Source organism: Salminus brasiliensis, chromosome 4 (genome assembly GCF_030463535.1).
Source record: "Salminus brasiliensis chromosome 4, fSalBra1.hap2, whole genome shotgun sequence".
NCBI classification, from domain to species: Eukaryota; Metazoa; Chordata; class Actinopteri; order Characiformes; family Bryconidae; genus Salminus; species Salminus brasiliensis.
The window spans coordinates 7939935-7964525 of record NC_132881.1 but is presented as its reverse complement, the minus strand read 5'-3'; the positions used below and the strand labels follow the sequence as shown (position 1 = coordinate 7964525).

Below are 24591 nucleotides of genomic sequence, written 5' to 3'. Positions count from 1 at the left end.
AAGAGTCCTTGGGCAAGACTCCTAACACTACACCACTACCGGCCACTACTTATTGGTTAAGAGTCCTTGGGCAAGACTCCTAACACTACAGAGGTGGTATTACAGAGGTGGGCCAATGTAGTGTTAGGAGTCTTGCCCAAGGACTCTTATTGGTGTCATGCAGCACAGTCACCCAGACCGGGAATCGAACCCCAGGCTTGTAAGTCGCTCTGGATAATGTTCATTTCAGCTTACCTGCTGCAGGATTCTCTGGATTCTTATCAGGGTGGCAGGCCAGGGCTCTCACTTTAAACTCTGTGAGAATTTGTTCAGCCTAGAGCAAAAGCATGAAAAAAACACTGCTTATCCAGAAGTAGCCTACCATCATCATCATCACCATCATCATCATCATCATCACCACAGTCAATGTTTAAACAGCCTTCTCTATGTGTATATTCGTATTTGGTGTAATTCATATTAATAAAAACTGATCAGATAGTAGGGGCTGGGTATTAGTAGGCCAGCCAGCGTGCGGCCAGCCTGTTGAATCCTCCCAGTGAGTGAGGTGCCATCAGGTAGTGACCGTCAGTGCAACGCCCTCGCACTCGTTAGGCTCCAGATCCTGCTCGACTGAATCGTACCGTGGACAGCTCGTCGCACCCAAGCAGCCCGTAATAATCCTCCAGATCCTCCGCTTTACAGTTCAGTATAGCCTCCATAAGTGACCAGCGTTCCTCTCACCCTGCGGCTCAGTCAACAGCCACTGCAACAGGCAGCGCCGTAAAGACCCGTGTAATCGCGCCACAGTGGCCCCAGGGTTGGGCACAGAGCGGGGGCTGTGCGCGACTACACGAGACTCTCCGGTAATGCACAGCAGCTAGTAGAGACGTCTTATCGTTGCTCTCATAAAAAAAATCGTGTATATCAAAATAGCAACTTTACAGAGAAAGAAGGAAAAATCCTTCTTAACTTTAAAAGTTAAAATTTATTCCAAGTAATAAAAATAAAAAAATTCGGTCAATTTATTGTGAAATTCTGATACAATTTAAAAACAACTGATTTAATTATTTATTTTATTTTTTAATTAAAATATTTAATTAAATAATTAAGTATACATATATACTTGTCTTTTATTAGTATTCGTATATATTTATTATGTATTGTGTGCATTTTGACCATAATGTGTTTAACGGTTTTAGGGTTGAATATCAACATAATTTTAATACGGATTTTTTTTCAGTTTTCATTGAATAATATTTTTATTCGGTAAATATGCAAATTAAAAAAAAAAAAAGATGAACTGCATAGCTAATTAGTATTTAACAAATTCAAGCAAAAAAATAAAAAATAACGACGACACTTTCTCTTTCAGGAAACTTTAGCTAAACCCTTATAGCTATATTTTATATCAGACAGTTTTTGGCTTGTTTTTTAAGGATATTTATAATAATAACTACATTTATATATATATATTCGACTGAGAAAATCTGGATGACTTTATACGTGCCTAACCAATAAGCATATATTAATTTGCGTGAATATTATTTATATAAGGGATCATCAAATTAAATTTTATTTAATGTTTTTATTAGGGTCTGTTATCACTGACTACGTAGCTACAGATGCTGAGCTAGTGGTTGGAGCTGGAGTTACGGCGCGATTTAAATCTCCACCAGCTGTGAAGCTTGAAAGCCTTTGCCACAGTCCCTAACGGCAAGCCTGTTCACTCGGCGTCCATGTTTGCAACGACAAGACCAGCTCCCTATCTCCGTGACTGGGGAGAGGCCAAATTTCGAGCAACTGAAGTTCAGAAGACGGTTTCCAAAACATATTTTAAATCACTGATCAAATCTGACAAAAATGTATTGAATAGTTTGTGTCGTTTGGCTCAATAATGCCCAAAAAAACGAATTTTCGGCTCGCTCCGGCTACTGCGCATGCGCAGATCTCCACATCGCGGCGTAACCAGCAACCTGATTGGCTCTTTCACCCGAAAGGCGGGACTTAACCCGTAAACAGTCGCCATGTTTAGCGGCTCGAGGTCAAGCAGTGACCGGTCTCCTCATATAAAACATCTCTGCGTTTACAGCGCTTGTGTCCATTAGATTACATCAGGAAACCGCGGCCTAATCACACAGCTGAAGATGGCGGACGGGGAGGCTAAATTAGTGGGAGCGAAAGCCGGTTGTGATGGATCGGAGGAGCCGGTGCTGAAAAAGGCGCGGATCAGTACTCCTGAACGCTGCGTTCCGGATGTTATTCACGACGAACAAAGACCGTGTGGAGCGGAGTTGGGTGAGGGTCGGGCGGCCACGACTTTAAGACAGCCCGCGGATGAAGAGCCGGAGATGGCGGTGGGTGAGGCCGCGGCGCAGGGGGAAGACCTTACTGGAAGACTGATCTCGGAGAGCAGTAAACACGCTTCTGACACCGAGCAGACTCCCGTGCCTCCAACTGAAAATGAGCTTTCAGGTAACCAGAGAACAGAGAGGGGTTTTTGGGGACTGTTGAGGGGCTGCTCTCCGGCTAACGTTAGCTCTGGAATTGGGCTATCTACATAATCTCGCGATAGTTCCCTGGCTAACAGGCTACGGTAGCTTTGAAGTGGAAACGAGCTAATTTTTATTTTTCCATATTTTAGTTGATTTATTAATCTATAATATGATACATCTTTTACCACAAAATGTATTTTTTTTATTTATTTTAAGTTTTTGTAAAAAAAAAAAAATTAGCTATTTATGTCCACTAAAACTCAACGACCTGAACTCGTACAACTCTGTTTTGAATGGGTGAATAAAAATAATTATTTTCTATATCAAATACTCAGATAAAACATATTTTGGGTTATTTATTGCAGACAAGTATGTGTCCAAGTTTAACTAGAATTTTTTTTCTAGTCAAAACTAATATAATAGTAAAGGAAGGACATGGGCCTGGAAAAGCAATGGGGAAACATACCTTTATTTATTTATTTATTTATTTATTTATTTATTTATTTATTTTTAATGTCTGAACACATTGAAGAACAACAGTAACAACCAGAAGTGCATGTCCTGAAGAAAACTCCATCATTGCACAGGTTAAGTGGTTGCTAAGGAGTTGCTTGGTGGTTGCTAGGCAGATGCTCTGGTACCCCAGGTGGTTGTTTGGGTGTTACTGGTGTATCATCCGCACATAAGAAGGGTGGGCTAACTTTTGTGCCCTATTCATTCCTATGGGGGGGGGGGGGGGTCTATATACCAGCCTCAGTTGGAACGGTGTGTATCAGTTGGATGGTTGGTGTGGCGCAACAGATACTGCACCACGTGGGAGACTGGGGTTCGATTCCCAGTCTGGGTGACTATGCTGCGCTACACCAATAAGAGTCCTTGGGCAAGACTCCTAACACTACATTGGTCCACATCTGTAATACGAGTAACCTTGTAAGTCGCTCTGGATAAGAGTGTCAGCTAAATGCTATAAATGTAAATGTATCTTGAACTACAGGATGAGTTACCCGGCAAACATCCAATAGAAAACTAAGGAGAAGAGAGATCAGTTAGGCAACAATAACAAACATTAAAATGTTCACAGTCTATTAACTGGTTAGATTTTTGGACAAGTTAGACAATACATGGTGCTTTCTGCACGTGCCTTGCAAATATATGCACTGCATTTGTGATGCTTGTTTGGACATCTCCTAGTGCCCCTTAGTTTAGTCTCCCCTCTCCCTGGTGGCTGTAAATATTGTAAAATTAGCCAGTCTCTCTCTCACCAGTCTGTGGGATTGTGAATAATGGGTGCCACCGTTTAATTTCCTTAACACTGGATTCGCCTCCATTCACACCACAAACCTGTTGAGGGTGTGGGAGAGGAACTGTGTTTATCGTAAATTGGTCAGATTTGACTGGTGGGACCCAATGGGTAAGCGCTTCTGTGTACTCTGTGCAACACAGAAAACGATCGTACGTAATTGAGGCATCCAAAGTGCTAGATATGAATGGTTCTGGTTTATTTACAGGGGATATGGTGGACGGTGTTCGCCCAAATGGATTTTACTCACCCAGCTTTAACGACGATGATGACTGCTCTTCCCATGCCAGCTCCAGTGACTGGACTCCCCAGCCTCAGATTGGTATGTGCAAACCAACATTTCCATTCAGACAATTTGAAATGTGTTGTATTGATTTGCTAATTGTTGATATTGGACATCACTGTGCATCACTTCTCTATAATGTTAATCTATGTGATATGTGGGTCATGGTTCATTTTCTACACTAACTGGCCGTGTTCTGTCTTTGGTTAGGTTCCTACCGTTTCATTCAGCAACACATTATGAGAGAGACCGACCCAAGGACTATTTTAAAAGACCTACTTCCAGAAACTGTCCTTCCACCCGATCTTGATGACATGACACTGTGGCAGATTATCATCAATATTTCAGAGCCTCCTAAAAGAAAGAAACGCAAAGATATTAACACCTTGGAGGATGTCGTCAGACTACTTAACGATGGCAAAAAGGTCCTTGTCCTAACCGGTGCGGGGGTGAGTATTTCATAGTGATCGGTCATGCTGGTGGCCTTTTTCACTTTTGACAACAAATGTTATTTCTCAGTGCTGTTTTTTTTTTGGTTTGTTATTTTTGTTTTTTTTAAACCAGCATCTGGTCAGAATTATACATGCATGACATTTGGCTGAATGTCCCTTAGCAAATTGCACCTTGCCATCGGCAAGGTTCTGGCAGAATCCTGGGTGGATAATTCTCCGCTCTACTTTTGGCAGAGAGCCGTTAAATTGGTTGGTTTCCAGGCAAGGATTGATTTCCAAATTTTCACCCTCTAGCTGATGTAAAGCCATGTTGAAGAATTCTGAGGTGGTCGTCCTTCTTCGTTATTCCGTTCACTCTGTCCAATGTACCAGTTCCAACTGCAGCAATATAACCTCTAGATACTTTTTGTCCTGTAGCACCACTTTCAAGTTTCTCAAACAAGCCACTCTACAAAATCATGAATATTGTATTTAACCTTATTTTCACTTATGTATCATTTTAACTGTGTAAATACAAAATATGATAATATAAGTTCGCCTAGTGCACCATTTAAAATAACATCACATTCCTAAACATGATATTAAAAAAATGCCCCGTGCCATTCAATTAATGGCACTTTAATATCTTATTTTTTTAATTATTAATTTATTCTTTTTTTTAAAAATACTTTTTTGGATTTATTATTGTCTGGACGCACATCTCAGCTTTTTCCTGATGACTTTTTTGATCACCTCCAGGTATCTGTTTCTTGTGGAATACCTGACTTCAGATCCAGAGATGGAATTTATGCTCGACTTGCTATAGATTTTCCAGACCTTCCAGATCCTCAAGCAATGTTTGACATAGAGTACTTCAGAAGGGATCCTAGGCCATTTTTTAAGTTTGCAAAGGTCTGTATGTCTTAAATTTACTTTTTTATTATTTTTCTTATTATATCTGTTTTCGTTGAAGTAGTTTTTTTTTTTTTTTTTTTATGTGTTGCATTTTTATTGTAGGAAATCTACCCGGGGCAGTTTCAGCCGTCACTGTGTCACAGATTCATTGCAATGCTGGATAAGAAGGAGAAACTTCTGAGGAACTACACTCAAAACATTGACACACTGGAGCAGGTTGCGGGGGTCCAAAAGATCATTCAGTGTCATGGTACGTTGATTTGATATTCTAATGTGCCTAGCAAAGTCTAGCCGAGCACCAGTAACACAACAAAGTCCTGCTGCTAAATTACAGTGTTTAACACTTAGAAGGGTCAACGTAGAACATTTCTAGTGCAATTTAAAGTCATAAATGTTGGTTTAATCAATGAGTTTTTTATTTATTTAATTATACTAAACAACGAAACCTTTTGAGAACTCCATGCAGCTGTTTAATTATTTACCACAACCACTGAATTTTTATTTTTAATAATTTGTAAGATATCATTTATAGAATAGCATTTTTCTTGGGGGTGTGGGTTTGAGTTAGTGTACCCTATAATGGGTATTTCCCCTTTGGGCTGAAATGGCCACAATTAGAAGTTTTCAGAAACCATCCACCAGTCCTTAAAATCATGATCCCACTGTTTGTCCTTTCGTGTTTTGTCCTCCTGTCTACATAAAAACATGGTTTTCAGTGTTGTCGTGTGGACAGGAAAAACTGAGCTTTATGAAAACACAGACATCACAATGCACGCATGTTTTGGGCTAAATCTCGCTTACCTCCCTACTCCTTATCTAGTGATTTACACAAGTCCTAAAACTACAAGGTCTACAAGCGCTTAGCACTAGATTTAGGATTTCTACATATGAATAAGTGTAAATACTGTTCTGTTATAGATGTATAATGCTCTGTTTAGATTTAGAATCTGTAATTTCTGTAATAAATATCTGGATACATGTGGACTAGAACAGCGATGATTGGAGAAGTGAAATCAACTGCTGTCATGCAAGTTATTAGGTTACATTAGAGGCTTTAGTATTTAATAAAGTGTGCTTTATTTAGTGTGTGTGTGTGTGTGTGTGTTAGTGTTGCTAATGTTAGTGTGCATGTTGTGTTTACATAATAATTAGCTTCCATTCAATGTGCCATTCGTGTCATTTTATCAATAACTCCTAACGTGCTGAGCTGAAAATAATCCTCTACTGAACTTAATTCATCAGTAATTGTAAATGTTATGCAAAAGATCTTTGATTGTCTTTATTTAGTTATTTATTTATTTAGTTATTTACATTTTTACTTGTCAAATTCTCTGTTGAACAAGACTGATTGCTCGTAATTGTTTTGCTTTTCTTTGCTTTAAGGTTCTTTCGCAACAGCATCCTGCCTTGTCTGTAAACACAAAGTTGACTGTGAGGCCGTAAGGGAAGATATATTCAAACAGGTAGAACTATATTGTTTATTGTTGTTTACTAACTCTGCTAATTTAATAAGGTTAAATTGTAAAGATTAATCAGAAGTGCATTCCAAAGCAGCGATGACTACTGGCAGACTTTTCTTGGAAACCTATGGATCATTAAGTTCCATTGGCTTTCACAAAGAAGGTGACGCATGGAACATTTAGCAGCAGGTCTAATGATGAATTATGGGTAGTAGGGCCCAAAATAACCAACAAAAGGCCAAAGGTAAAACCACACACCGAAAATATAATATACACACAGTTGTGGTCAGAGGTTTACATATACTCCTCATGGACCTGAATGTCATGGCAGTTTTGGGCTTTCAGTGATTTCTTTAAATTGTTTTCTGAAATCAACAGTAAAACTATATTTAAACAGTTCTAGCAAATGTATATTCGAATTATGTCACACTCATCTACTCTAATCTAATTTTCCAGGTTGTTCCCCACTGCCCGAGATGTCCCGATATCCCTTTTGCTATTATGAAACCGGACATTGTGTTCTTCGGAGAGAATCTTCCAGAATCGTTTCACAGAGCCATGAAACAGGACAAGGATGAAGTGGACCTTCTAATTGTCATTGGATCCTCTCTGAAAGTGCGGCCTGTGGCTCTCATCCCAAGTATGTCTTAGCTTAGCTTGTTTAGTCTCATTCACTCTGGTGTTCTTGCATTGAAAATCACTGTTGGGAGCGGTCAACCCCAGCACTAAAAATAGTTCAGTAATACAACAGAGATGTACCTTGATGATCATTCACCAGTTTAGATGTAAAGTGTGTGTGTGTATTTTATTTATATATATATATATATATTAGTGCCATAATTCTAGTGGAGCTGGGATTTAGACAAGGGCTATGGACCTTTCAGGCTTTGCCATAGTCCCCATCCCCTATGGGGAGATTAGGAATGAATTGGTTGAAAAGTTTGATATAAACCAGGTCTGTACATTTTAACTCCAATTCTGGTAGCACTAAAATATAGTTTTATAGTAATGCTACTTATCAAGCCCTTAATAAATGTGATGTTAGATATATAAGCTCTTCCTTAGGGGAAAGTGGGATTTTTCAAACAAGAATTTGTGCGCTCCCCCCCCCCCGAACAATTAGCCATCCCGTTTGTTTTGTACACTGTGATACCATGTGTGACCGTCTCCAATTGCTGAATAGCCAAATGTACTCCTTTCTTGTGTATGCTATGTTTGTTCTACTCAGGCTCTCTTCCCCATGAAGTGCCTCAAGTTTTGATCAACCGTGAGCCACTGCCACACTTGAACTTCGACGTTGAACTGCTGGGAGACTGCGACGTTATTGTCAACGAACTGTGCCATCGACTCGGTGGTGACTTCAAGCAGCTTTGCTACAACTCCTCGCCGCTTAATGAAATCACCGAGAAACCTCCTCCGCCTCCCCTGACACCTACTGTACCTGAACAGCCTCTGTCTGAAGTCCAGTCACCTGAGGTTCAAGAAACAGAAAACATTGTCACAGAAAAATGTACAGCCGCCACAGAGGCATCGGCTGCTGTCACCAAAAAATGTGATGTGGACAGTGAGGTTTCCGAGATGGTCGGAGTTGTAGGCATCTCTTGTTCAAAGTCGCAGTTGATGATGGAATGCAAAGAAGAAGAAGAAAGTAATGCATCGCAGTCTGCAGCTAAGGAAATAAGGTCTTCTCCTAAGCACGAAACAGTTTGTTCAGAAAGTGCTAAAGACCCAAGCCCTTGTCCAGAGAGCTCCGAAGCCTGCCAGAATACACCTACAGGAACAGCCGGCACTAGTCCAAATGCACATCACCAAAAAGAAGAGATCATGGAGCGGTTAAACACAGAAAGTGAAGAAGATACAAAGTACACAAGTAAGAAAGTCGAAGTATGGAAACAGCGCTGGATGAGCCAAATACACAGAAGTCCAATTAGTAAACGTCTTGGAGGTAAGATTTTTTTTTTTTTCCCCCAGATTATTTTATATAATAAACACACAGTCCTCCTCATTTAATGGTACCATTATTTGGCTTTGCAGGTATTTGATTACTCTGGTGTATTTCAATTCTTTATTAGTGCAGGCATAATCTACCCAGGCTTACTTCTAAGCTTTCAAACCCTTGTAGTAGCTGTTGTTCGACATGCGGACGAGAGCTATCCCAATAATGATCAAAGAAGCTATTATGAGGCTAAAAAAAACAAGAGGAAAGCCATTAGAGACATCGGTCCAACCATGGAATTACCAAAATCAACTGTGTGGAATATCATTTAGTAGGATGAACACACTGGTGAGCTCATTAATTCCAGAAGGACTGGTAGGCTGAGGAAGACGTCCACTGCTGATTGCTGGAGAATTTTCACTGTGGTAAAGAAAAATCCTTATTTGATTGTCTGACGGATCAGAAACGGCCTTCAGGAGGTGGCTGTGTAATTATCAGAGACTGCTATCCACAGAAGAACAGAAATACAGAGGCAGTTTCAATTCAATCCAACGTTGTACAAAACACTGTTAAGCTAAGTCTCTAGTGCAGAATAGGAAGGACATACAATAGTTGCCCTCAATAGACCAAACATGAGATGGGGTGCATAGACAATAATACAGAACATATACAAATATGGACATGTACAAACATGTGCATGAAGGCTGGGTGATTAGTAACTTAGTCTGGACCTTGTAGTAAAATGTAGAGCATGGATGTGTTGTGTGTAATTGACAGGGAGGTCAGGAGCGTATGCCGAGGTAGAGCAGTCTGGTTTGGTGAACAGCATCTCGTACGTAAACAGAGTGTACAGTGCAGGAATTAATATAGCAGCTAGAGTTCAGGTAGAGAGAACAGTTACAAGTGCATACAGTCCCTGAGCTAGTGGAGCTCAGCGTGGATATGGATCTGGTGAATGAACTGGAAGGATCCGAGCATCACTTGTTGCAGTGATGTACTGGGCAGTTTTCACCACTCTCTGCATGGCCTTGAGTTCAGCAGAGGCGGCGCTACCGTACCATACATGCAGCTGGTTAGGATGCTCTCCACGGTGGACCTGTAGGACCTGTAGAAGCTGCAGAGCAGCTGTTGTGGGCAGGTTGACTGAATATATAAAGCTGCTCACTCTCCTTGAAGCTCAGGGGTGTGTGCACTCTGCTCCCTCTCCTGATGTCAACGATCAGCTCCTTGCTCTGTGTTTTGCAAAGTGGTTGCAGGTTGTTGAGGGTAGGGAGGTGTGGTCACCCCTTTCTAACGGACTGTGGTCTGCCAGTGAGTAAGTTCATGATCCAGTTACAGTGTGTGTGACTTATTCCAAGAGTATTGAGTTTGGAGACCAGTCTGGACGACATGATTTCTGTTCTGTATTTCATGAACAGAGATACAGAGGCAGGATACAAACCAGTAAAACCACAATGGCCGGATCACAGTATGCAAAAAACAAGGCTGCAGAGTTCTGAAAAAAGGTCTAGTGGACGGATGAGACCAAGATTAACTTGCCTCCGAGTGATGGCCAAAGCAATGTGTGAAAACATCTCATGGTGGAGTGTCTTGGCAGGATCTTATCTGCTCAAGTTCGAATAAATGCCTTCAAACTTCAAGCGGCGCTTCATCCTACAGCAAGACAAAACTTACGGAAACAAGCAAGAACTGGCTGCATTAGAGGCATCACCAGAGAAGATACTTAACATCTGGTGATGTCTGAGAATTGCAGACTTCAAGCAGTCCTCACATACAAGAGATAAGCAACAATGCTCTAAACATGACTGGTTTAGTATACCCATTATAGCTATACCCCAAATGTTATGGTGCCCTGAAATATAGATAGATATTACTCTAATACTGGAGTAAATAAATGATATTGGGCAGGTATATCTGCCTCTGAGCACAGTGTGAATTTTCCTTTTGTATAATCAGCAAAAAAAAAAGCTTTTAACATTGGACTTTACACGTCCCGTGGTGTGACTACTGCACATTCATTTGGCGATAAGAATGCTGAAACGGTATATTGTGCAACCCTAGTGCCCCCCACCCACCACCACCACCCATACCAGACCAGCGGCACACCCTCCAACCACTGCTACCTCTCTAATGACCATGTTCAAACCTAAATGGACTATCTGCCACTATTAATATCACCACTATTCACTATACACACCATGATTATTATATTATGATTAGAGCAGTTTAACAGTATAGATGGTTTGGTCATTTTTATCAATAATTTAGAAAAGGAGGATTGATGGGTCCCCCTTGTGAGTCTTGGTTCCTCCCAAGGTTTCTTCCTCCAGCTCTGAGGGAGTTTCTCCTTGCCACTATTGCCGTTGGCTTGCTCAATGGGGGTCTTTGATCCTGCTTTGTGATAACAGCAGTAAAAAGCGCTATATAAATAAATTTGACTTGACTAAGGTGTATGGGGAGGGGGCAGTAGTTTGGACTCGTTCCTAAATGACTGGGTTTTGTTTTCTGAAGTTACCTACGGTTAGATGGCTGGCACAACCAAACGGGTTTGTGTACCGTTAGAGCACTGTTAAGACTTTCTTAATCAAACTCATTGTTAATAAAATGGAAGCTAATCTTTACCTCAGAATTGCAGATGTTCTGTCAGACCTAAAAAAATAAAAAAATGTCCTGCATATTTTTTGCAGCTTGCCAGTACTTGTTTCAAGCACCCAATCGTTACATCTTCCACGGGGCTGAGGTGTATTCCTGCTCAGAAGATGAGACCTCCAGCTCGTGTGACAGTGAGGGCTCCTGCTGTAGTGCGGATGTTCTGGAGGAGGAGAGCGATGCCGAGGAGCGCTGTCCACCAGCCCAGGATTCTAGAGCTGAAGAGGATGTTGTTAGAGAGACAGTATGTGAAAACAAATGCGCATCAAGCCTTCACACAGACAGTACGACACAGAATCTACACGCTACCACCACGGACTCTTAAGATATGGCTTGTTAACTTGTATGAGCACTGTGTATATTTAATGTGCTTGTTTCTGTCTTAGACTGTATATTTTTGTACGCCCATCCCTTGTACTGTTACAGTGTTCTCCAAAATGTTTGGGACGAGAAAAGAGATTTTTTTTGCTGTATAGTCGAGCAGTTTCAATTAAAGATTTAAAGGCGGATTTCACAGATAGCAAGAAATGTTGCCATTTATTTCGGGCCCCATGTGCTTCTTTGTTTATTGTGCTTCTTGTGGTTACCCCATCAGTTGCTGAGCTTAAGTATTAGGGTGAATTGACTTTCTGAGTTAGGTCTGGACCTCAGGCGTCTGCAGGCTTCTGCCTCAAATTTCTGTCCAAATTTGCAATTAGACTTGCATGCCTGGAGTCAAAAATTCTTGGCAGAATCCTTTCGCAGAATTAACCAAGAACACTAAGTAAGTTGAATGTCTTTAGGATAAACAACAACGAAGAAGCAGGTCAGCTGCAAAAGAAACTCCATATATTTCTCAGCTGTAAGAGAACCTAGAAAGTCTAGCCTTTGGATCAGCCAGACATAGACCCAGGTTGACGTCTGGAGAAAGGAAAACCAGAAAGAAACTACCTCATTTGTGAAACCTGTTAGAACTGATCTCTCAATGCTGTTGGAGGGCACTGTATGTCACACTTTTCTGTTGCCTTTTGTTGACTTGTTGAAAATGTCAAATTTCTTCTCATCTTTACTTTCTGTGTTTTGTTTTTTGTTTGTTTTTTTGTTGTGCTTTAAATGTAAATTCATTTCGAGTGTAATTCCTGTGAATGTTTCAACCTGACAAGCAAGAAATAGAGATTTGCCTTTAATAAGTTTGTACAAAGAGGATTTTTGTTGTTTTCTAGACCAAAGAGATTTTTCCACGTTTATAAAATAGATTGAGTCGATTTACATAAGCCCCCTGTTGGATTGGTAGACTGTCAGAGCAAGATGAGCATCATACTGTGGCATGTTTTGGTAATGTTTTGTATGCAGTGAAATTTCATATGGTAGGTATTACTGTAGCTGAGAATTTCTACTTCCTCTCCAGCTGTTGTAATTAAAACATGACCTAACTCTAACTGCAGGTGTTCCTTTCAAGCCTCCTCATCTAATGTGTTGTGGAACATATTTATTCATTTCATACAGACAATTCACTTTTTTGTTTTTATTATTCTTATTTAAACGTCTCCAAACCTGAATGGGTGTTGGCACTTCTTTGCGGATGTACTCCATGACCATAAGAATAAGCTTGACCTGCATGTTTGACAGCGTAGACGAATGCTAGATGTAGATGTTCTGCAAAGTCTGTTTTTAACCATAATTTCTTCATGTTTAACAGCAATATTCAGAAATACTGACTGTCTGTCGGTGCCCATGTCTATCTACCTCTTGTTCTGGGGTAATTCATTAAAATGTCATGAGTATATCTGCAGTGGCATGTGAAGTGGATGCCTATGAATTAGGAAATTATGTTTATGCTGACTCAAAAATGTAAACAATTGCATTGACTCTGTTTACCCTCTAGTGTCTACCAGAACAGCACACGCTTTCTTAGAGGTCACATGGCCACAGAAGCTTCACAAGCTAAAAGACTTGGATGTGAGTGCTGAAGATCTCCATGGCCAGATCCAAAGAGCTCTCTGAGACCTTCAAAATGCAGGTTGTAGAGTTACAGCCATTTTTTTTTTACACAGTCTCTCCATTTTTCACATGCCTGGGTTTTATTCAGGGGCACACTTCCTATAGCTTCCAATGAGAGTCTGGATTCTGGCTGATGGTATTGTGGACCGTTCTTCTTTACAAAACACCTCCAGTTCAGTCAGGTTTGATGGTGTCCGAGCATGGACAGCCCGCTTTAAATCACACCACAGATTGTCAGTAATATTCAGGTCTGGGGACTGAGAAGGTCATTTTCCAGAACGTTGTACTTGTTCCTCTGCATGAATGCCTTAGTAGATTTAGAGCAGAGTTTAGGGTCGTTGTCTTGTTGAAGTATGACTCTGACTGTGGTCACCATCCTACGTCTAGGCCTATCTGAGATGTTTCTTGGCCTGCCACTTCGGGCCTTAACTTGAACTGTGCCTCCACTCATTGGGTGCTTCCATTTCCTCACTATGTTCCTCACAGTGAAAACTGACAGCTGAAATCTCTGATCTAGTCTTTTGTATCCTTCCCCTAAACCATGATATTGAACAATCTTTGTTTTCAGGTCATGTGAGTTGTTTTGAGGATCCCATGTTGCCACTCCTCAGAGAAAATGCGAAGAGGAGAAAAACGTGCAATAGGCCGCCTTAACCTCCTTCTCATAATTGGATTGACCTGTGTATGCAGGTCAAGGGTCAATGAGCTTAAAAACAAATGTTGTGTTCCAATAATTAGTGCTAAAGGCTTTCAAATCAATAAAACGACAAGGGTGCCCAAATTAGATGATTATTGCACACTTACCGTAAATCCTATAAACTTCTTTTCACTTCTCAAATATCACTGTGTTCATCTGTTATATGATATATTTAACTGATATTGCTGATCCGAACAGCCAATGATTTATGAAGGAAAATCATCAAAATTATCAGGGGTGCCCAAACTTTTTCTTACCACTGTAGTAGAAACTTTAGGAGTTACAAACTCAACACGTTGGTAGATTCCTTAAAAAAAGAACTGCACTGGCGAGCTCAGCAACACCATAAAACAAGACAACTACAGAAGACCACTAAAGTAGATGATCACTGACTTCTTTTCTCTGACAAAGAAAAACCTCTTTACAGCATCTAGTCAACATTTTTGAGCAGGTAGGTTTATGGTCTGAGGAGCTAAAGAGGGGAATATACAAGGTTGGGCTTTGGAATCCTCAAAAAAGGAGGAGGTTCAAGGTTTTAAATAATAATATTCCAACAATGGTGCCTAATAGTTTAATAATAAAAAAAATAATAGTTTTTTAATAGTTTTAATCTTTCATTTTTTATAGTTTAATCACCTTTACCATGGGAGTCAATATGTGTGAACGGTATTGTATTTCAGTAATCATTAGAGAACAATGTTAAAGTGAAGGGATCTATTATTCTGATGTAATTTCTCTAATAGTCCCATTATTCCACTCTACCAAATCCAGTAGCATTCAGCTTTAGGGCTTAAGATTGTTCTCGGTATGTATTAAAAAGACACTGTCAATTTCTTGAAGTCATATTAGTCATATAAATAAAAAATGTACAAAACAATATATAAATAAAAAAATATATATATAATAAATATTTTTATAAAATGGTAAGAAATGTTGCTACTTATAATATTTCCAATGTATATTTTGCATATATGGACCCAGTCAATGAATTATATTATTATTAAATATTTATTAAAATAAAAACATTTATTTTAGTTCTTTAAAGATTTATATCAAATGATCCAGCTGCTACTGTGTCTATATATACAAAACCTTTTTTTGACATTAAATGTATATTCACTAATACCTAACTTTAAGATATGCTACACATCTGTTAAATATTTCCCCAATGTGTTTTAAAATAAACGTATACAGCCAATATATTCTGAAATATGTTTTAGTGTATTAAATGTATTTTGGAATAAAAAACTAATTAAAATGTATTCAATGTGACATGTTTTAATGGCATTATTATGTCATATATCGTCATGCAAAAACCTTGTGTCTTCTTTATCTCTGTTTTTCAATTTTTGACTAAATGTGAATTGTACAGTAATTCTTTACATTGTGTCAAAATGACAAATAGTCCAATAGAAATGAACCAAAATTACTTATATAGCTATATATATTGTATTACATTAAAAGGGATCATTATTTTCTAATGTAACCAAGGGAAAATATAAAGCAACAGAATAAACATTTAAGGCAATGAAGCACAGTGATAAACAACAAAGGTAAAGGTGCATGTATTTGTCACTGCACAGCAAAATGTGTCCTCCGCATTTAACCCATCTGTGGTAGTGAACGCACACACACACACACACACACACACACACACTAGTGAACTAGGGGCAGTGAGTACACACACACACACACACACACACACACACACACACACTAGTGAACTAGGGGCAGTGAGTACACACACACCCAGAGCGGTGGGCAGCCAACTCCAGCACCCGGGGAGCAGAGAGGGTAAAGGGCCTTGCTCAAGGGCCCAACAGTGGCAGGGAATCGAACCTACAACCCTGTTATCAATATCCCAGGTAATAAAGCAAAAACATAATAATAATAATAATAATAATAATAATAATAATAATAATAATAAGACACTAAAACATGTTTTAAAAAAAACTCAAAAAATCGAAAAAAAAAAAAACAAATTAAAGCGATAATTAAAGCAACATGTAAAACAAGTACAAATCTAAAATATATATTTAAATGATATAAAAGTTCAACTTTGTTAAAGTTGTCTGTAGTCGTTATAGCATTAAAGCGCTTTAATAATACTACTAATAATAATACTAATAATACTAATAATAATAATAATAATAATAATAATCATTAATAATAATAATTTATCTAGCTAACTGCCTCGCAGCGCTGCCGCACACACACCCCGTTCCGCGCGTGACTTTTAATTTGTAATGTCGCCGAACCCCCACTCCGTTGTGCGGAAGTCGGGGCGGTAGCAGGCTTCACGTCAGAAAAACAAGCTGAGTAGGTCGGTTTGTAAGCATGTCTTGATTTAAGACTTAATTCGATGTAAAAGCCTAACGTTACCTCGAGCCCTGCAAGCACCCGATACGATGGATGAAGAGGGTGCTTTAGAGAGAAACGACGATCACAACCACAACTACTGTGAGGATCGGGGGAGTTCCTATAACTCACACTCCGGACCTCCTCTGTCGGGGGGCACGCTGTGTTTCCCACCTGTCGGCGTCGTCGGAGTGTCCGGACGTGTGGAGGATGGCAGGGAGACGAGCTCAGACTCGAGCGGGCAGAGGAGCGGCGAGGCGGACTGTCCCGGGGCGTCCGGGTCGAGCTGTGGACGACTGATTTTAAACTCCCCCTCAAAGTTTCGTGAGTCCCATTAAAATCAGCTGCACCTCCCCTAGAGGAGCACTGTGTAGGTCTGTAGGTCTCTGCATACTTTGCCAGCCTCCTTTCACCCTGTTCTTCAGTGCCCAGGACCCCCACAGGACTGACCACCACGTCAGAGCAGAGCTAGCTAGTGTTTGGTGGTGGTGGTGTTCACTCTCAGCACTGCAGTGGCACTGACTGACCTGGTGGTGGCAGCAGTGAGTGTGTTGTGCTGGTGGTACGAGTGGATCGGACACAGCAATGCTGCTGGAGGTCTTAAACACTGTCTCTGTCCACTTTATTAGACGCTCCTGCGTAGTCGGTCCACCCGGGTTTTGAACGGACGGACGAACGGACGGTCGGTCATGACAGATTTTTTTTTTTTTCCCCCACCTAGTGTCAAATAGAGACGTGTCTGAAACGTTAAATCAATGCTGCCTACTTAGGCAGTCTTCGAAGGCAGGAAGGTACCAACCAAGTCATGTCCGAGTCGGATGTTATGGTGCCTTCATCTTGCCGTTTTGCGAAGGCAGCATAGATGTATCTTTCGCTGCCTTGCGTATCCCAAGTGTACGTTATTTACGCTATTATTTTCCCTTGATATTTCAATATTTCAATTAGACTTTTTATGTCTAATAATTTAGCTAATTAGTTATGCCAATTAAGGTGTCTTGGCAATGTCATGACGTATTACTGCCTTCAAAGTGCGTCTCGGACGCGATTCGTCGCCTTTTAAGGTACTGATGTATGAGACCGCATAGGCAGCAAGTCATTGAGGCAGCTGCCTTCCGTTTTGGACACAGCCGTAGTCCCTCCTGAGGTAGTGGCAGGGGAGGGGGAGGGACAGGCGACAGAACTACCACTACCATGGGGATACTCGTACATCACGGAGCCCTAAGGGAACCTTCAGCTAAGGTAACAGCTGGTCGTGCAGTGAGGCCGAGACCTAATGCTGCTGGACCCAGTACAGTAGAGCTTGGCCTGCTGGGTTAAAGTACAGCTGGCTGCAGGCAATACATAAACTATATGTCCACAAGTTTGTGGACACCCATTCTAATGAATACAATCAGCTACTTTTTTTTACGTTGCACCCGTTGCTGACACAGATGTGGGAATGCACACATACACACACACACACAGCTTGTCTAGACCCTGTATAGAATAATGCCAGTAGAATAGGACTCTCTGGAGCTGTTAAACATGAACCTATTGGCTAGAGGGGTATAAAGGGCCTTAGCATTGAGCTGCGGAGCAGTGTGGAGTACTGTGTTCTCTGGAACGATAGATGGTGCTCCATCCAATACTTTTGGGATTAGGTGGGGTGGTGATCACCTAACGTCCTGACCTCAATGCTCCAAAATCTAGTAGGAGGTCTTCCCTATACATTAGACAGTTACTCCAACTAAAGCTAGACAAGCTCTTTTTTAATAACCTTTGAGTTTAGAAGAAACAATCAGTGAGCAGGTGTCCCAATACTTTTGTCCTGCAGAGTATATAATCACCGACCTGTTGAATGCTTATGTTTTTCTGTTTTACGTTATGATGCAGTGATGAATGCAATGACAGCAGAGGACTACAGGACAACCTATTGGCCAAAACTTGAGCGGGCCATCGAACACCTCCTCACTCAAAGCCCAGTGGACCACATATCCATCTCCTATGAGCAGATATACAGGTAGGTGATTTATAGTAGGAACGTATGTTGAACATTGGGGTACTTGCTGTTAGCTCAAGATTTAATATTTCTTCCTGTGGACAGCATTGAAATCCCCCCTTTGAATGGACTACACTAAGACTACACTACATGTGCAGTGTAGGGTTGTTCAGGGTCTTACTATGTACACACATCTGCGCCACACAGGCTGCAGCTCTTCTTATTTGTTAGTTTAGTGTACAGATGGGGAGTAAAGGTGTTGGTGAGTATTGGAGGCTGCTGTTGCTAAGCTGTTGCTACCTTACCTAAGGTATAACCCTTTTTTCTTCTTATTCATCAGCCATGTTTATAAGTGTGTCTGCCAGCAACACTCAGAACTTCTCTACAATGACTTGATATGGAAGATAGTGTCTCACTTGCAGCAAGTCTCCTCGGAGCTACAAGTACGTATTTATCTGTGTGCAGTTGTTTTTGTGCAGTTGTGACAAAGTGCTGATAGAACAACGTTCAACGTTCTTAATAAAATGGATCACATGTAATTGCAGAATTGTGATGTAGGATTTTAAGCTGAATGCCACTAGGTGGGCTCCTCTATGCAGTACCACTTGGCCAGTCTTGTGTTATTCGGGAGCTTAAAGAAGTTTAAGTTATTTCTGCTCACTTCAGTAATAATAAGAAATAATAGTCTGCACTGTTGATGTTTGCAGGCCTTTATTGGAAATGAACAAACTCTCTTGTTTTTTTTGAAAGGGTAGCCCTCCTGAGACTTTCATTGAAAAATTCAACCTGGCGCTCACTCAGTACACAGCTGCACTTCAGTGCATTGTTCCAGTGTTCATCTATATGGTAATTTGTTCTTTTGTGTTTTCATTCACGTACATCAACAAAACCTAATGAATTTGATGAAATTGACTAATAATTTCTATTCATTGTGGTGTAATTGTTTTTAATGTTTTTTTAAAGAACAAGTTCTACATTGAAACTAAGCTGAATAGAGACTTAAAGGATGACCTTATGAAGCTTTTCTCAGATCATGTTGCAGAGAAGCACGTCAACACATTAATACGTAAGTGTTTTATTATTGTTTATAAATGACATACACACAGTATGGTGCAAACGCTTTTGGGTACCTTAAAGAGTTAAAAAGCTCCTTCTATGGACAGAATGTGTTTCTTTACTCAGTAAATCACTGATATTAATAATATAAATACAAATATAATTGTGTTTTTACATATGTCTCTGTGTTAAACACCCAAACGCCTGATTAACAGCTTAGAAGCTGGTCTTACTTTTGAAGTATGGATTACCTTTGTTCAATTATGGCTGCTATCCAGTGGGGAAAATAAAATAATAATAACAATAATAATAATATTTGTTTTGTTTGTTTATGCATTTTATATGTTTATCATTTTTATATATTTATGCTTCTTAAATAGATTTTTTAAATGCTTTCATTTTTCATTATGTCTTTGAATTTGTGTTTATTTAAAACACTTTGATTTGCCACCATGTATAAAAGGTGCTATACAAATAAACTTGTCTTGCCTTCGATAAAACCTTTCCAAAGCTCTCCTCATGGGAGCCTAATATAATTTATAATGATCTTCCAACACCTGGTTTGGCACATCAGTGGTATCAGTGTATGAAATCTGGTGTACTGGAGATGGAATTGAGGCTGAGTCAGATTTATTCTTCAACTACTTTCTTCGAAATAAGAAATTCTTGTTACATTTGACATTTATTTATTTATTTTTGAGGAATCCAATACTTCATAAAGCTTGAAGACTTGATTCCGCTGACTGTTCCTAATTACAGTTTGCAACAATCCTGCTGAGCTAATTACAGTCAAAGTGGCCAAACGTTTGCACATGCCACATTAATGATTTTAATTTTTATGTTATGAAATACTAATAATTGTGCATTAGGATTTATTGACAGTATTGTGTTTGGTGTTTGATTAGCAATATTGGCTGCTGAATACTTTGTTTTAAGTCTCTGGAACTTACTTTTGACCATCTCAACACACATCTAATACAGCATTGCTCCAATTAATTCTTTTGTTTTATCACATGGTCTCTAAGGATCCACATCAGATAAGGAAATAAGCACAACACACTTAAACTGTTCCAAAAGTTCCAATGACTCCAATTACCTGAACTTATTCTACTTGTATTTCAGGTAGACCAAATCAGTGTTTTATACTCTAAACAAGTGTGAAGTATATTGAAGCAAGGGAAAGACTGTGTGCACTTCCAGTGTGAACTATAAATACAGACGAAGTCGCTCTTTGCTGTTTGCTCTGTGTTATTTATAATAGTTGTTTTTATTATTATTTGTTTTATTTAAAGCTCTTCTTAAAAAAGCGGACGCAGTGCCATTTCAAGTCAAACCATCAACTATGGCTAGTGTGGTGAAAGGACTTTATGCCCTGCGACCAGGTAAAAAGGATATTTTGTAGAATGCATAAAGAAGCAGTGCGTGTGCGGAGTGTTTATCTTTCAAGTGCAATCATTTTCTTAAATCAGATGAGCTGTTGCAGTACTTTAGCTTCTTCTTATCTTAGGTTCTTATAAAGGTACTGACCAGTCAGTGTCAGTGACCCTTAGTTTTGGGCTTAGTGTACCTAGGCTCTGGTGTGGCCTATTTTTTTGCCAATGATGCTCTCCAGATGTTGTTCTGTAGATGTAGTTAAATGCTTGGGTCAATAGTGTGTGTATGCACCATAAATTAGTAGGGGTGTTTCTCACATTCATCCAACACAAAAAAAGGTTGGAATAGATAACATGTTTTTATTATTATTGTTAAATAATTAATTTAACAAAATTGTGGATATACTTCTCATACATGCTGCAAAGCATACATAGCATACAGTAAACATGCAGCCCTGGGGTTAGCCAGATAGCTGTTCTTTCACACATATAACACAAATGAATAATAGTTAATTATTTGTCTTTTCAGACTGGGCTCCACTAGCTCCTACTCTGTTTTCTAGATTCATTCCTCAAATTCAGCCGCCTGCTGTGGAGTCTCAGCTCCAACATTATGCAGTTCAAGACCAGAAATTGCAAATTGAGCTATCTCTAAATGGTTTCTCCAGGTAATGAAACAAACACACAACATATTAAAGTAATATTTTAGTATTCTCTATTTTTTCACAAAAGTAGAAAATAATCCTTTACATTTAATTCAAAATTATTTCATGTTGCCATTAGGTGTGGACTGTCTGAAATGCTTACACCACATTCATTTAAGTCACAACAGTACAAGGGTAGTGTGTACCATGATTTTACATGCACTAATATATATAATATATTAAAGCAGCATTATGTAGCATTTTTACTTGAAAATGTCAGCTTTAAAATCATTGTGATGCTCCACTGACTTGTATTAGGGAGTGTAATCTATTGTTTCTACCCCGGACTGCTAACTGCTCTATGTAACTTTGGTAAAGTGGGCAGGGCAGTGTTCCCTAGAATTGCGTAAGACTGTGTAACCCAAGACATTCATGTAAAATGCTGCAGGATTACTCTACCACCTTAAAACCATATGCTTCCTTCACTTTCAGTGCCAGTTCGTCTTAATTGCACTGAAGATACATGCAATGAAACAGAAGTGAATTACACTCTGCACCTGTAGGGGGAGCCCAGGAGTGGAAAAAGTAGGAAATTCTCCATAATGCTGCTTTAAGTCACATCAACAATAAGTGAAAATGCTTAATAACATGATATTTTGGCCTAGTTAGTCTTCAAATACATATATACATAAATACATATATATTATATATGTAGATATATGTACACATATAGAGCTTCACAATGCTAAAAGAAGAAATGTGAGCAAGAGACAACATATTTTGAGTGGGCAATTTATTAAAAACAACAATTTAACTGAAATAGGCAGTTTATATTTATTTGTATACATGTATAATGCCATTCCATCAATGTAGCCATCATTTGGCTGCTTCTTGGTTGGTTGCACGTTCAATTTCCTGGTGATTTTTGCAGATCAGACATATATCAGACAAATATCAATATGCCAGACTTTTATTCACTTTTCAACTTTTAAAAGTAACACTTTTTTTGTTTTTGGTTCTCTCACAGGGGTGACCAGTCCCGAAAGAGAGCAAGTGAGGAGTCCTGACAAAAAGTGGATATTTGTATTACTATACTAGCTTGTTGCCAATACAGATTTTAAAGACTTGAAACCCATGAAATGGAAACAGGAATGAAGTTTGATTTTTATTATTATTATTTTTATTTTTATTTTTTCTTCCTTTTCCTAAATCTGAGGTGGGGAACTAAGGCAGGAGTCCTGAATCAGGTGTGTTTGACCAGGGACAGCACAGAACTGTACAGAAATTCTGAACCCTTGCCCTAAATGCTGCATTTGCCAAGGCCTATCTCTAAATGATGCCCCCACCAACTGGACTGTTGCATGTTGAGTGATGGCTTGTGTGGTGGATTGAGAGACAACTGGTGTTTTACTCACCTACATGGTGTTTACCTGTGCTGCAGGTCCCCAAGTGGAGTTGTAGGGAAGCTTTTTACTCACATTGGGGGGTGTTTCCTAAAATCAGTCTTGGCGAATGTTGAACAAAGTAACCATGTCAAAAAAATCAGCAAGTATTTCCTGATTGATTAGTTACATTGTCATGCATATACTACTGAGAGACCTGCTACTTGCAGAATATATATATATATATATATATATATATATATATATATATATATGGGAAATGATTGAATCACAGTTTAGCTTGCAGTACAATGCTGCTAGAAATGCATGACGGTTACAGTGGCTCATTTTAAACTTGATTATAGTTCAGCCTGTTTAATTGTAGTCTACATTGAGTCATGACTAGCTTCCTGATTACTATTTCCAAGGTGAAGTGTAATAATGTAGGCCTAATACATCAAACTAACTCAGTTTTGAGTTTTAATTACAAAATGATTTGGACTTTGAACGTATATGCTGTTCTTTTACTCTACATATCGAGGGGCTGCATTATGTCCGTGATCACTGTCGGACTGAAGTTGCTGTAGTATTTTATCCTTAAATTCCAAAAACCCTGAAATGCAGGTGTACGAATGAATACATGAATTTGTCCAGATTAACAAATAAAATCAAATGTTGTCTGTGTTTGTGAAATATTCAATATTTTATGACCTATCGAATCATGGTGAATATTTCTTTTTTAATTTAACTAATAAAATCACAAATGTATTCAAATACAAATCTAAGAATATATTTACAGTTAATATAAAAAACAATTCCCATATCACTTCAACTAGTTAATGACTTCCAAGAAATAACTAAAGCCAAAATGTTTTTCTAAATATTAAAGGACTGTATTGAGTGAGATGCTGAATTTAACACATCTGTAAATTATAAGTCTTGTTTTAATATTAATATACAATCAGGGTGAACCTGTGTTTTTTGTGGTTGTTGTTGTTTGTTTGTTTGTTTTAAACCCACTTTTCTTTCCAATTTAGCGGAGTCAACTAAGCCACTGACTCAGACTCACTAGGACCCTCCCTCTCACTTGCGATGCAAGTATGTGCCTCCTCTGATACATGAGGTCAGGTGCCTCCTCTGATACATGAGGTCAGCCACCACCTCTTCTTAAACTGCCGCCAACACTCGGAGGAAAGCACCGGACCCCAGCTCTCTTATTCATCAGCTAACAGACACCTCTTCCGGTGATGATGGGAGTGATGAAGGAAGACAACATCATCTACCCATCTGGAGAGAGCATGGCCAGTTATGCTCTCTCAGGCTCAGACTGCTGATGGCACAGCGGCATGACCTGGGATTCGAACGTGCGATCCTTGGGCCATAGTGTCAGCGTCTTGGTCTGCTGAGCTTGGTTTTCGCCCCCATTCATTTATTCTGTTTTGTTTATGATCATTTATTTTAAGCATTATGTCATCTGATTTGTTCAGGCTTTTTTGACAGACTGCTGAAGAAACTGAAGAGACCTGAGCTAAACTATTAACTAGGTATAACGGGTGGATCACAGGAGGTTCGTTTTTTGGAGGATGCACTTTATGAACTTTCCTCTTTAAAGTTTAATCTCTATTTTTGCATTTTACAACGAGGCATTTTAATGAAAGAGTTGAGACAGACAGCATCG

The 24591-nt window shown here is 39.4% G+C and overlaps 3 protein-coding genes across 7 annotated transcripts in view; 2 read left to right on the top strand and 1 right to left on the bottom strand.

The window, feature by feature from the left end:
• dnajc12 (DnaJ (Hsp40) homolog, subfamily C, member 12) overlaps window positions 1-1048 on the bottom strand; it is a 4084-nt gene extending 3036 nt beyond the window's left edge. Inside the window, exons 1-2 of one of the 2 annotated variants that reach the window (XM_072677438.1) lie at window positions 621-1048; window positions 235-313 (exon numbers count right to left, since the gene is read on the bottom strand). In XM_072677438.1, the coding sequence (XP_072533539.1) occupies window positions 235-313; window positions 621-698 (157 nt within the window). In that variant the 5' untranslated portion in view covers window positions 699-1048. The remainder of the gene's footprint in view (window positions 1-234; window positions 314-620) is intronic. The other variant, XM_072677437.1, reaches the window with a different exon arrangement.
• Window positions 1049-2072: 1024 nt separating this feature from the next.
• sirt1 (sirtuin 1) lies at window positions 2073-13195 on the top strand. 3 transcript variants are annotated; one of them, XM_072677434.1, is made up of 9 exons: window positions 2073-2451; window positions 3980-4093; window positions 4265-4503; window positions 5245-5397; window positions 5503-5650; window positions 6784-6863; window positions 7317-7500; window positions 8089-8805; window positions 11484-13195. In XM_072677434.1, exons 1-9 carry the CDS (start codon window positions 2124-2126, stop codon window positions 11768-11770), a joined length of 2250 nt encoding a protein of 749 aa, XP_072533535.1. In that variant the 5' UTR covers window positions 2073-2123; the 3' UTR covers window positions 11771-13195. The 3 variants fall into 3 exon arrangements, with proteins under 3 accessions (XP_072533535.1, XP_072533536.1, XP_072533537.1); XM_072677435.1 differs by lacking the exon at window positions 11484-13195 and adding an exon at window positions 8933-9728; XM_072677436.1 differs by lacking the exon at window positions 11484-13195 and adding an exon at window positions 8895-8940.
• Window positions 13196-16409: 3214 nt separating this feature from the next.
• Window positions 16410-23597, top strand: cacul1 (CDK2 associated cullin domain 1). Of its 2 annotated transcripts, XR_011979574.1 has the most exons (9): window positions 16410-16804; window positions 18353-18479; window positions 18799-18901; window positions 19209-19304; window positions 19422-19524; window positions 20807-20896; window positions 21417-21555; window positions 22024-22116; window positions 22559-23597. XR_011979574.1 is itself a non-coding variant. In XM_072676798.1 (8 exons), the coding sequence occupies exons 1-8, from the start codon at window positions 16531-16533 to the stop codon at window positions 22596-22598; spliced, it is 972 nt and encodes a 323-aa protein (XP_072532899.1). In that variant the 5' UTR covers window positions 16410-16530; the 3' UTR covers window positions 22599-23597. The 2 variants fall into 2 exon arrangements, 1 of the variants encoding a protein (XP_072532899.1); XM_072676798.1 differs by lacking the exon at window positions 22024-22116.
• Window positions 23598-24591: the final 994 nt, after the last annotated feature.

Bases quoted from the DNA above. Each gene is read 5' to 3' on its own strand.
- cacul1 (XM_072676798.1), top strand. From the start codon at position 16,531: ATGGATGAAGAGGGTGCTTTAGAGAGAAACGACGATCACAACCACAAC. The intron at 16,805-18,352 runs GTGAGTCCCATT...GTTATGATGCAG, and splicing joins AAACTCCCCCTCAAAGTTTC to TGATGAATGCAATGACAGCA. The intron at 20,897-21,416 runs GTAAAAAGGATA...TTGTCTTTTCAG, and splicing joins ACTTTATGCCCTGCGACCAG to ACTGGGCTCCACTAGCTCCT.
- sirt1 (XM_072677434.1), top strand. From the start codon at position 2,124: ATGGCGGACGGGGAGGCTAAATTAGTGGGAGCGAAAGCCGGTTGTGAT. The intron at 4,504-5,244 runs GTGAGTATTTCA...GATCACCTCCAG, and splicing joins TTGTCCTAACCGGTGCGGGG to GTATCTGTTTCTTGTGGAAT. The intron at 5,398-5,502 runs GTCTGTATGTCT...TTTTTATTGTAG, and splicing joins CATTTTTTAAGTTTGCAAAG to GAAATCTACCCGGGGCAGTT.